At 35.3% G+C, this 13655-nt stretch overlaps 1 protein-coding gene across 1 annotated transcript; it reads right to left on the bottom strand.

Moving 5' to 3' along the window:
- Positions 1 to 5140: 5140 nt before the first annotated feature.
- LOC121412190 lies at positions 5141 to 10165 on the bottom strand. Its single transcript, XM_041605095.1, has 2 exons — positions 9384 to 10165; positions 5141 to 7041 (listed from the first exon to the last, which is right to left on the bottom strand). Exons 1-2 carry the CDS (start codon positions 10033 to 10035, stop codon positions 5606 to 5608), a joined length of 2088 nt encoding a protein of 695 aa, XP_041461029.1. The 5' UTR covers positions 10036 to 10165; the 3' UTR covers positions 5141 to 5605.
- Between the last annotated feature and the right edge of the window lie 3490 nt (positions 10166 to 13655).

The following is a 13655-nucleotide window of genomic DNA, read 5'->3' as shown; positions in this document are numbered from 1 at the left end:
AATGTCAACATTGTCAAATGATAAACCTTGTGGTATGACTAATAGAGAATTACTTAATAGCATATAGTCAGTTTTCTTAATATTCAAAGACAACTTGCACTAGATCAACTGAACTAAATTTTCTGGTTCGGTGTTAACCGTTGCTGACAAGGTATTGGGATCATTATGAGAAAAAAAACTCGAATCATCAGCAAAAATAATGAATGACAAAAAATCAGATGACAGACTAAAATCATGAAGAGAAGGGGGCCAAGAAGAGATCCCTGAGGGACTTCACATGATATGGTTTGATAACTTGAGTCGGTTCCATATATATAACGATACATAATGTTTTGTGTCAGTTAAGTAACTCCTTAACCAACAAAGAGCTATGCCCCTAACTCCACAATACTCTAGTTTACTTATTAGAATTTCATGATCAACCGTATCAAAAGCTTTTGAGAAGTCCAAGAAAATGCCTATCGTGTGGTGATGGTTATCTAAAGATCGAGCCACTATTCAATGAAGTGCAGATGAGAGTGTGCAGTGTTCAGGAGCCCAGTCACGAGCATATAGACAATTCGTATTATAGTATGAAGTATGATTAGAATTTTATTAGTAATAATGAAGTGATAATGAATAATGAAGTATAAGTCGAGGAGAATTTCCCAGGTGTTAGGCAAATTAATTCACACAATGGAATTCAAAGCAATCAAAATTCCACAGAGGACCAGTTGTCTAAAGGCCCACTGACGGCTAAGATCCTACCAAACACAAGGATCTTGTAAACGATTAACTAATAGGATTGCTTTCCATTCCACTCAAATAATTTTGCAAGATGTACACACCAAAATCATTTGGATATGTATATATGTATTTTAATGAAGCGCCGTGGTCTAGTGATGACGGCTCTCGTCTTTCATTCAGACGGACGTGGGTTCGAATTCCAGGCATGACGTCTTTTCCTTCAGCAAAAAATATACCACAATGTGCTGCACTCAACCCAGGTGAGGTGAATGGGTACCCGACAGGATCAATTCCTTGACTTCACTGAATGCTAAAAGGCAGCTCGAGCTAAAGTCGGGGTGATAATAACAATGTGCCTCGGAATAGATTATTTCGAGAGAAATGGCGCTATATTCCCACCAAATAAGTTATGTATCTCAAAATTGACTTCTGTATAATCAAGGAGGGAACAAAATTGTTTTGATGCAGGGTTGGATCTTCCTCAACTTATACTTAGTTATTATACTAATAGAATCCTTATTATACTTTATACTATTTACGAATTCTATTACGTAACCTTAGCATAAGTCTTCAGAGGATAGCATGTTCCAAGCCGCATACCAGAATTCAATTTCATACAATTTGAAAGTTATCTCCCATATAAATGATCTCATAAAGATCATATCAACGTGGACATACGATGTTGCCACTTGCCAAATTAGAAACAATAATTAGCTTATAGCACCAGAAATGTGTTCTTATTACATTTTCATACAATTCATTTTGAAGTGTTATAATAACACTTCAAAATGAATTGTATGAAAATGTAATAAGAACACATTTCTGGTGCTATAAGCTAATTATGCTATAATATTATGATTACATGTATGTATTTCATCAACGTTGACATACATGTCACTGTATGTTAGAAAAGTATTTTCAGATAACAGAAATGAAGAGGTTTTAGGCCTACAGGCTAGCGTTCAAACTCACTCGATACTCCGTTTTGTTGACGATCAGCCATGCATTAAGTCTTTTGTTAACCGTGCGATGGGGAACCGGTGAAATCACGTTTATTTGATGAAATTATGGAAATACAAGCATTGTTTTGAGGGAACATAACTTTTTTACTACTCGACCATTTTTTGTGATTAAGGTATCAAATAAAAAGAGCAGATATCTAACTTTTAAGGCATGTGATTTTCTTTTTGAAATTCAGATACCCCCGCCAAATGAGTTTTTTGTATCCTTTCTTCAAATTGTTTTTGCTCACTCATGCCTGAATGAAGTAACATCAGATGAAAGAGGAGAAAGCTTTACATTGGTAGGTAAGTAATTGTCTATTGTATTTGTGATTAAGATATGATAAATCATCGCTTAATCTCGGTTTCGTTTTTTCTGGGACGCACTGTATTATATACATGAAGGGATGCGTGTGCATCCATGGTTACTTGATTCTTAAGCCTGGTACTTACTGTTACACTACTGAACGTTATAAAATCAAGAAGTATCCCGAAACACAGAATGTACTTAAGGAACATTGAATCAGCCAATGATTATTTATACAATTAATTGTTAATCAATAATTTCTCAACAATCTAAGGAAATTAATCATTGAAATATTTCTTATCGATCCATCTTGCAAATTATCTCCAGTCAAGTACATATATTTCATACTTCAATATAATCTATTGATATCAACGTGAAATATTTTCAAATAATGTTATATCACTTTAAGGTTTTCTAAATCAGCAGTAGAGGCCAAAAAATTGTCACACTGGAAGAGCCATGTAAAATAATCGAGGTGAAGATAAGAATAATCAATGTTGGAAGATTCATCGTAGGATGAAAATAATAATATCTTTATTAAGATTTTAAAAGTCAAAATATATCTCTATGATCAAATCAAAAGGTTAATTAAGTGGTGAAAGAGGTCATTACTTTAATTATTGAGGAAACAAGGTACAATTACTGAGGCATCATGGTATAAAGTGTAAAACTGTTATCCAGCTTTTAATATGAAGTTTACTAGATGTTTTTAAGGGGTTCCAATAAATACCAGAAAGTACTATGTCCACCTTTATTCTGAGATAAGTACTTTAGAAAAAGCATTCAACAAAACTAAATTCATACTTGAAGGGAACAAAATAGTGATGTTCAAATACCTCTCTCACCATACAAAATAACTTTCATGACAACTGTTAAAAGTGAATTTTGGATGGTTCATTTAGCGTTTTCACTGGACGTAATTGCTGTCAGCAGAGAAGAGCAGCTTTATTGACGTCAAAATAAGGAGCTATAATTCATGATTATCCAAAAATGATTAACATTCAACAAATGGATGATAGTTAAATTTCGTGACAAAACTTGGCTTTTCCCCAGCAAACTGCTTTCAGCACCACCTGCACTCCTGCTTCCCAGGGCCATGATACAATAGAAGTAATGAGGGTCTCATCAGAGTTCAGACTGATCTCTTCACTATACCCCCCCCCCCCGCTTCGCATGGCCATGATGCACCAAGGCTATATTAATTTGATTAATTTGTCAACGATCATCTAAGTTAGATGTAGACTTGTTATTATCCTTTCCCCCCATTGTGGCCTCCAAACTTACATGAGAGGCCTAATTCCAGTTCACTTCAAAAGTTCAATGCGAAATTTAAGCAATCAAGGCCTCGATCTCACAAGCACTTGAGATTCAAATTCATGGTGAAACTTATCCCATGTTGTCTGTACCACTGCATTGGCGTCTGCGCAGAGTCCTTATCCTTTGTTCATGGGGGGGGGGGGGGCGGGAGGTAGACATTTATTGTTGCGTCCCCCCCCCCATACAAAAGATAATCCTCTGCTCCGACGCACATGACACCATGCAAGCCTATTATATTGAAAATCAATATTAAATTGAATTTTAAGAGAAAATCCTCATACTACCGTCAATAATATTCTGATACGGCGGCGATCATGCTATGCCGCCTTTTGTGCATTTTGAATGATGGTAGAATTTTAAGGGGCTCAAATATGAGAATAGGGTCTTATAACAGGACGGAAACGTTCCTGATCAGTCAACCATACTTATTACAGGTTTTAATTTTCATCTGAATCTGACATCATGGCCATACACAGAAAATTTTCATGATAGGGACTGTGCAGAAGCATAAAAGTATCGAAGAGACTCAAAAGCGAGGGCGTGAAGTGACCGAACCTCTCATAGGGCGCTTTTGCATTTTCGAAGGTGAAAACAAAGGATTTTTGGTCAATTTCATGGAAATTTTCAGTAAAAAATGTAGGTTTTCAAAATTTCGGGGGGGGGGGGGTAACTGCCCCGGCTTTATCTCGAGATACTACTTCTTGTATAATTTGTTTTTTCAATTGCATGTTGAATTGTTATGTAAAGGTTTATGTATAATTCGGCTTATCGACCGCCAATGATTCCCTGACGTGACTGTAATTAACCGAATTTTCTATTTTTATTCTTCACAAGCCAATGCTCTCTGTCTGAAATTCGCAATGAAAATGTACAAAACTCAAAAGGGAGAGAAAAATATTGTTGTCAATTGAATCCTCTCGTTATTCTCGACATTTTCCTCCTAAATTAATTTCAGTAAAATAAAACGATGATGGGGTCAGTTCTTTCGACGCGTGAAGATCAGAAGATAATCATGTTTACTTGTTTTCTTCACCCATTTCCCCTTGGGTTAGGCCACTGCGACTGTATACCCTTTCCCCCTGCATCCTCCCCTGAAAAATGTATTATTGGCCAGTAATGTTGCCAAAGTCATTTTATAGGAAAGAAATCTGATGTAAAAATAATGAGAGGAGGGAAGAAATGGTAATGGAAGGAGAAAATAAAGAGAGAAATGATTTGAAGGAAGGGGTTAAGGGAGGGGAGGGAGGAAGCGAGAAGTAGGGTGGTAAAACAGGTGAATAATTCCTTACTCGATTCGCTTTTGAATGGCAATGTTTATTTTCAAAGGAGAACTCTAGACATTTTCTTTTTATCGACACACCGATACATAACACAATAATCAGAACCTTCCACCATCGGCATCAGTTTTAGAAAATATTGTCATAATTATAATGATCGTAGATGAATTGATACTATAATCATAATTATTAATGAGCAAATGACATTTTGAAGTAAAAAATAATTTGTTTTTGGATTTAAAGTACTATTCATATAAATTGTAATCATCTACTTTAAATTAAAGGGGAAATTCATCCCGAAATAAATCAATTTAATGAAAGAAGGAATTATTAAGGAAAATATACACTCTAAAAATAGAATGGTAAATCAACATTTGAAAGGTTGGAGGAGTGACAACATTTTCTAAATGCTGCATTTACCACTTTAAATGGTTCTACCCAACACTTAAATTGTTGGATTTAGCTTTATACAAGGTTGGATGTAACATTTAGAAAAGGTTGTCACTCCTCAAACCTTTCAAATGTTGATTTAACATTCCATTTTTTAGAGTGTATAGTCGTAGATTTGACGAAAATCCTTTAACGGATCCAAACGTTAAATTGCAAAATTACATTTTTTTACGTCATAATAATATATATGCGAGCATCTTCCCATTGTTTCAATTACTTTCTTCTTTGTGGTGACTGAAAATATTTTTATAATTAAAGTTCGTATAAAATGGTGTGTCTGAGGATATAATGAACGCTCAAGTTAGACATGTTCAGTTTCTGAGAAAATGATATACTAGTAAGACATAATGGAGAATTGCTCGAACGTGACGTCGCAAAATGAAATCGTTAAATTTTCACATATCTCGGTTATTCTTCGATGGTTTATCGTCAAACCGGCGTTAACGCGTTTGCATCACCTTTTCTCCCTATATGAAAAACATGTACTTTAGGGTGAACTCCTCAGGTAAGAAAACGGTTCTGGAACTTTAGATAGGAGGTACTTTTAGATGGCGTAGTCCGCTGTTACTGTCGATAAATTTTAAGAATGAGAATTCTATGTCACATCTGAAGCATCTGGGGCTACTTGTAGGATTGCAGAAGAAGATAAATGTTATCAAAAACCACAGAGCGATTATCATTAAAATAAATACCAGGAAGGCAAATATGGATCTAACTTTTGTTTGAAGATAGTTTTTTGGGTGTCTTTGGTCTTTTGGAATGATGAAAAATGAAGGTGTTTGGTTAACTCTGATGGTCGTTCCTTTGCGGGGCATCATTGGTAAACTTGAAGGACGTAAATGGTTTGATGCTGTAGGAGACAGTGGGTTCGAATCTTGTGTATTTTGTGAATGGTTAGGGTTTTGTTGGTTGGTTACAAGAAATGAAGGCCTGTCTTCAGAAAAGTTATTAAGGGAACCACGGTAGGACTGGCTGTTTACCGGACCGCTAATATCATCTTCGACGATGACTGGAATACTGGCTTTGTTGGATATTTCATTTTCCTTAGAATCAGAGAAAAATTCAGTTTGGCCCTTTTTGCCTTTCAATTTCCCAAAATGCTTCAAACGATGACGCTTTTGAAAATATTTTCTAGTATAAGTTGTACCCTTTCCAACTCTCCTTATGTGTGCTTGCACCGTCTCTTCTACTTCAATATCAGGAGACGTCGATCTTTTAACTCGCTTTCTACTTGGAATTTTGGTTGCCTCATTAGAAGTGACTTCATTACCACTAGCCCTTCCGTTTTCCGAGTCTTCCCTTGAACGCTTACAAATTCGTTTCATTAATCGGACAGTCTGCCGACGCAGGAGCGACGTAGCGGCGTCGGTGCTGGAACTTGACTCTCCATGTTCCTTCTTGAGAGATTTCAATTTCTTTAACATTACATCTATACTGTCCTTACTGTCATTGTCGTTCTCAGAGCTAGAAGAGGCTGTTTGCTGTCGTGCTCTCCTGTATCCGTTTTTTGCAAAACGACGCTTCCCGCCGTTCATTTTCCCAAACATTTTAACATCCGATTGATCTTTTTGCTCGCTCCCAAAATATTCACCATTACGTTCAGCTTCAACCTCTGTCCCGCATCGCACCTTTGCAACATCATCATTATCATGAGAATGTAATGCTGGAGCTTGACCGTGTGTATCTAAATAGAGCTGTTGGATATGACCAAGAATTTCATCTGTATCTTCCGAATCTTCTAAGGCAGATGCTGGCACCACCTTTCCGTTTCGCTGATGTTGACTAGCTGATGATCCAGAGGAAAGGAGATTTTGGATGGTACCATTTTTCCTTTTGTAATCGTGATCTTCGGAAACATGGGAATGGTTCTTTTCAACGATTTCAACCGCTTCCTCTCTAGTTGATCCTCCCGTTTGATCTACTTCATGTTTTTTGTATATACGCAGTGTTTTGCTTCCTTTATCTGCAAACAGTAAAAACACATTTAAATTTTGTTTTGTACATCTTGATATACAGATATGAGAAACAAGTAAATTTCTATGTATAAAAATTATAGTCAAGATTATTATACTTAGACCAAGAGGCTTCTACATGTTATAAAACAGTGGAGCTCGTAGGGTGCAACTCCTTATTAGAAATATTCTTGTAAAATATATTACAGACCCCCCACAAAATGATAACTTAAGCATAAAACTAGTTAAAAGTAATGATTAATAGGAGAAAAATGGAAAAAGAAAGAGAAAATGAAAAAGAGAGATATTAAAGGTCTTCCAGAATCTTGCCTGGCACTCACAACGGACATGACGGAACTCGCAGATCAACAGGACAATAAACTGGTTGCATATTTGTAGTGTTTACCACACTATATCAAAATATGAAGAGTTAAATAAATTAATGATTAACTATATAGGGGAAAGTTTATGAACTTAAATTCAAAAGAGTGTAGGCTTGGGGATTCTTCGATGTGATTATATTATCAAAAGCACCACAGAGCCTGGCATTTGAAAGTAAATATTGATTAAGCAAGATTGATCCAGGTAAGTACTGGATGAAATTCATCAGACTGACGTGTGGGGGTATTTATTTATAGCTTTTTTGTTGAACATTCTTGCTGATTAAAAAAAATCAAACATACTTGCATGTATTTATTATCCTTAAAATAAGAAATCATTCATTCTTTTGTTTTTATAAGTATGACAATATTGTCAAAATCACAATAAGATCTATCAGTATTAGCATTATCATTATTTCTGTTATATGTTTTATCATTATGTTCAAAATCATTATTATTATTATTATTATCATCATCATCATCATCATCATTTTTTAATTTTTTCACTGGTGTCGTTTCTTGTGATGATAGCCATTGATGGTGACGATAATGATCATAATGTAGTATAATAGGTCGCACTATCTAATATTGCTGCTGCTGCCAGCCTGAGGTATATATTGGCCATCATTGTAATTCAAAATACACAGCAATTCAAATATTCAAAATGAGTACATTAAAATTGACATTAAAAATACAAAAATGCTTCAGACCAATGAATGAAGTCCAAGGCCATTTTTTTTTAATATAAAACAAGTAGGCGTTTGACCGAGCATCAAGGCACTATGAAGAGTTAGGTTGCAAAAGGGGTTAGATCCACTTTGGACCAATCCGAAAAAAAACTTTTTTCTCCCATATTCCTTTACAACGAAGGCCTCTTTGTGTGAAAAGCTTTGCATCATTTCAGTAATTATGTTTGCATCAATATGATTTCTTTTATTCTCCTTTTCTTTACTGTAATACATGCATGTACGCATATAAGAATAAATCAACTATAATTCCTTCATTTCCAAGGGGGATCCACACTTTACAAGCTTTGCTTTTTAGTGGATCCCCCTCATTTCCATTTCCATTTATGCTCTATATTATACTGTTTTTTCTGTTTTACGAAGAAAGAATGCCATTTAAATTGTACTTGATTTGTGTTGCTTAATATTACTTTGTATTGTGTTTTGAATGGAAATGAAATAAAAGAATTGAATTGAATTGAATTCTAATGAGAAACTAACTTGGCATGATGTTACTGTGCCATGTGAACATCAAATTGGTTATAAAGGAAATCCACCTGCCTTCAATTATAAAAAAATCCCCCCAAAATTACTTTAGTGGATCTTACTTACCCCTTTTGCCAGCAAACTGAAATGGATCCAATCCCTTTTGAATAAAAAAGGTGATTTTTGGCGATTTTTATTCACATTTTAATGGAAATTTCAAACTTTCTTTGGTATCACCAGAGCGACTAAAAATCTGCAGGGTTTGAGACAAAAAACAATCAAATTTCATGAAAAATGGATCTAACCCCTTGTGACAAAATGAGCTCTTTAGAAGAGTTTGATTGCAAAAGGGGTTAGATCCACTCCCAAAAAATATTTAATATATATGTGAAACTAAATTTTCATTATTCCCTACTATAATCTACATGTCTTCATATCTTTTATATATTTTTTTCCAAAAATTTCCTTTGTGCATGGATCTAACCAATTTTTATTTTAAACAGGGGATTTTTCTTTGTCATTTTTGTTCACTTTTTAATTGGAAATTCAAATTTTCTTTGGTATCATCTTTTAGAGCTACTAAAAGTCTATACATTGAGGCAAAAAAAATCCAATTTGGTGTAAAAATTGATCTAACACCTTTTTCAATTGAGCTCTTCATTAGTAATCATTGATGGCACGTAAAATTATCTACCGCTGAGTTCAACGAAATATCCTATAGATTGACTGCAAATTATATTTTTCATTATGTTTTTTGTTTACCTTTAACCCGAACAACTCTCTTCAGCTCACATTCCTCGCTGCTTTTAATATTATGCTTTCCCTGGGTTCCTTCGTTCTTATCACCAGGAGATGGGTCTAATGATCCAAGAGATTCGGCAACCATTCGTCGTGTGTTCTCAAGCGGACCTCCCCAGTTACAACTCTCCTCGTCACCCCTTCTGCTTATCAATTTCTGGCAAGGTTCAGATTCGGATTCGCTGATGTCTAGATGGTCTGTCTGGATAGCAGGATATCTATCGTGTTCAAAGTTACCACTGGTAGATTGGAAGTGAGTATGTCTTTGAAGAGCGTCATTGTGGATACCTTTCTCATCTTCGTCGTCATGATCATCTAAACTACTTTGCATAATGGCCGGACGCTGCCTCCTGTTCCTACGCAGTCTTTCAAGCCACTCCAAAGTAGTTTCGTCAGCAGAAGAGTCGTCACTGTCGAAATGCTTTCTCTGAACTCTCTCCAACTGACTCTTTAATCTAGCCTTCAATTTGCAAAGATTAGTCTTATATTGTCTGGATTTGTGATGTTGTGTGATCTCTCGTATATCGACTGAGTATTCCATAGTTTGTGTGAGGTCTGTATTTGACCCCTGTTCCTCCTCCATGGTGTCTTCCAAGTTGTCGAAATTTGACATCATCTCGTTAATGAAGCTTGTCTTGTCATCCTGTATTTAAGAAAGGGAATGGTATTTGTTCTCACAAAGTGGTTAAGAAAATTCCATCAACATTGTTCCGGAGAAAAGATTAAACGCCCACCCCCTTTTAAGAAACAACCACTCCCTCCTTTTCTGCTCCTACACCTCCCTATCTCTCATTTTCTTCCACTGTGCAAGAGCTCCAGCGCCGGGCTTCAATGACTTGCATCATAATGGAAGTCGGAAGAGTATGGTATCCGGTATTATTCACCAGGATCCCCCTAATCATAATTGTGAAAAATAGGCCCCATTCAGTGTACAATCAAATCGTTTTATTGCTTAAATTCAAAATAATAATGAAAAGAATTTTGACATTTGTTTATATACGCAATAAAACTCACCATTGTTTGAATTTATATCCGTTCCTGAGTAAATTATAAAAACTCAATTATTTTGTATTATCAACGGATTAAATTAACAGTTCAGTGTCACATCCTCGCCTCGTCTGCAAATGACTGCATATTTTCATATTCTGTTGCATTTCAGTTGTTGGCAACTATGATTTTGTTTTTAAAAGATTCCATTGCGCAGATGCGAAGTGTTGTTGGCATGACGCAACAATAAAAACAACACGTAATAGAAATTATGAGCAGGGGCCCGTTGCAGAAAGAGTTGCGTTTAAACGCAAGTCAAAAAATCAATCGCAAGTCCAAAATGCGCGCTGTTGATTGGTTGAAAATCAAGTTGCGCATGATTTTTAGAGTTGCGATCGATTGCAACTCTTTCTGCAACGGGCCCCAGATCGCGCAGCTTATTTGGATCACGTCTCGATCGTCTACATATCCAGCGCTGGCAAGAAGGGGGGGGGGGCATACACATACCTGGGAAGTGTTTCATCTACATTTTCAAATATGTTGTCAGATCTGACAACTTTCTTTCATTTTGACTGGTTGAGAAGCTGTTACCATGGTAACTGTCGGATTGAACGGAGTTGCCAAATAAAACGTCCGAAATGCAATTTCATGAAACGCAATAGTGATGCAGAATTACATGCTACCCTCATGCAACGACCGGCCACTTTTTTCAGTCAGGATATTCAAAGTCATGTAGAGTGAATACCATTTTATTCTTCATTTTTCTCCCACTGCGTTTCAAAAAATATTTCACCAAAGAATATGAATCGAATCATTTTCATGCTCATCACAAATATTTATGATTGATTGATTGATTTTATTTGTCAGGTAACTATGAACAAGTACATGAAAATATGAACAGTAGTGTATACCTTGACAGGATTACCCATGAAAGCCGAGATGGCTTATTTCCAATGGGGTCCTTACATCAGTAATTGACAAAAACAATGTACATCTATGAAAAAACACCTATAGAAATCTACAAACTACATCAATTAAGTCTAGACCACTAAAATTACACGAAGAATTGTAAAACTTAATATATAAAAAGACAAAAACAAATAAGATTGCCGTAAAAACCATTTACGCAAAATATGATTAAAATAATTGTAAAAACTGGTTCCAAGGTAAACGATCATTACTTCTAGGTTACATATGAAATTTATACTACAATCAGTTTTTAGGTAGCGCTAAATGCATCGTAACTAATACAAGATTCATGAATCGTAAAACCTAAGATATGAAAAAGTACAAATAATTTTGACATCAAACTTTCACGCAAACAACAAAAGATGATGAAACAATGTAAAACAAGTTGATTAAATAAATCATAACTAAATAGTTATATATAAGACTACATGATACACATGAAATTAGAAAGAATATTTGACATCACAGAGTGGGGACATTTTTTAAGTATTGTTTCAATGCTCTTTTAAATTGTGTAAAAGTCTTAACCGACTTAACATGATTAGGGAGGGAATTCCAAAATGTATACCATTATAATAAAATGTGTTGCCAATTTGACCTTTTCTCATAGGTACAACAAAGTTAAACAGACTGTTTCTTGTTTCATGCCCGTGAATATTAGATGACCGTGTAAAGTTTTTTGATATGTAATGATATTCGTTTGAATAGAAAATTTTATGAACATGGTGAAGTATAAGTTGTTGCGACCTCAAGTCTATGCGAAGAAGGCCAGCTTTTCGATTTCATTCTTCCCAACATGTGTTCTTGGGTGTAAGCAAGTAATAAATCTAACAATCTTATTTTGAATAATTCTGAACTTTTTTTGATCAACCTTTCCAAGACTGCAGTACCATGCTGCATTAGCATAATCAAATAAACACTTATCTTATCCAGTTTTTGTCAATAGTATGAAAGAGAAAGCAATTTTATTCAATTTTATAATTAGATAGGCTCATGATAGCTAGAAAGAGCAGAAAACCCCTTTCAATTCGGCTAACAATCGAAAAATCCTAAATATAGGGAGTTCAGGGCGGATCCAGCCTTCGCTAATAGGGGGGAGGGGGCGGATTTTTTTCAGCCATATTTTCCCCGATCGGCAGCGCGAAGATGATTTTTGTTTCTTTCTTTGAAGGGGTATAGTGCTAATAGTCACTTTTTACCTTTATTCTTAGAAATCAGCATAAATATCATACTTTTATGTATTTTTTCCCTAAAATTTGAACATTCTGGGCAAGTTTTGTTTAATGTATGAAATGTATGCAACCAAACAATTACTATGATCGTGATGAGCGAGCATGAATTTTTGGAAACACGTTTCTAACTGCATGATCGAAAATTTAGGCATAACTGCTTGCAGTTAGCCATGAGGACGTTACATATTTCAACAATCAAATAATGTAACCGCAACTCGCGAGCTGATTGGGTTTTTTTACCTAAAGAATAGAAATTTCAAGCACTTTTTGTGACTTAAACATAACTAATAAAATTGATGCGAACGCGAAGCGCGAGCGGAAAATTTGTAGATTTAGACCTAAAAAAAAATAGACACTCTTTTCATGTTTTGTAAATGATGAGAAAGGTGAGTAATTGGAGATCTTCCTTACATTTTTTTTAATGCGAGCGCAAAGAGTGAGCAGAATTTTTTATATGCGTTTGGAACTGATCGAAAATGTACCTGTTAAGGACTGCTTAGCACTTAGCCATGAAAACGTTACATTATTCCAACAATCAAATAATTCGAGCTGAAAATTGTTGATATTATTACATAAAAATGAAAAATTGTTATCAATTTTTGTAATCGTGAACAGGATAGCTAACTAAACAATTGATGCAAGCGCGAAGCGCGAGCGGAAAAATTCGAGATTTAGACCTAAAAACGGGAACTCTATTCATGCTTTGTAAATCATGAAAAGGATGAGTAACAGTGGATCTTCCTACATTAATAATGCGAGCACAAAGCGCGAGCAGAAGATTTTTTATATTGTTATCTGAAACTGGATAATGATTTAAATAGAGAGCAAGTTGCGTATATCTATGTAAACATGCGCGCGCGTGTTACAGATTTAGACCTAGAATCTATTCATTCTAAATACATCTTCTATCAGGAAAATCTAAGCGACCGCGAAGCGCGAGCTTAAAATATCTGATTTTCCGATCTGAAAAAGGTTAAATTTCATCTCTATATTTCAAGCAATTTGTATAAGAAAATTGTGAGGTGGATATGGATCGCACTTAATAAAG

This window comes from Lytechinus variegatus, chromosome 3, assembly GCF_018143015.1.
Source record: "Lytechinus variegatus isolate NC3 chromosome 3, Lvar_3.0, whole genome shotgun sequence".
NCBI lineage: Eukaryota > Metazoa > Echinodermata > Echinoidea > Temnopleuroida > Toxopneustidae > Lytechinus > Lytechinus variegatus.
This window is presented reverse-complemented; position numbering and strand designations above follow the sequence as displayed.

Excerpts from the sequence above, each read along its gene's own strand:
- LOC121412190 (XM_041605095.1), bottom strand. The coding sequence starts at position 10,035 with ATGATGTCAAATTTCGACAACTTGGAAGACACCATGGAGGAGGAACAG. Across the intron at positions 7,042-9,383 it reads GAGAGTTGTTCGGGTTAAAG|ATAAAGGAAGCAAAACACTG; the intron begins GTAAACAAAAAA and ends TACTGTTTGCAG.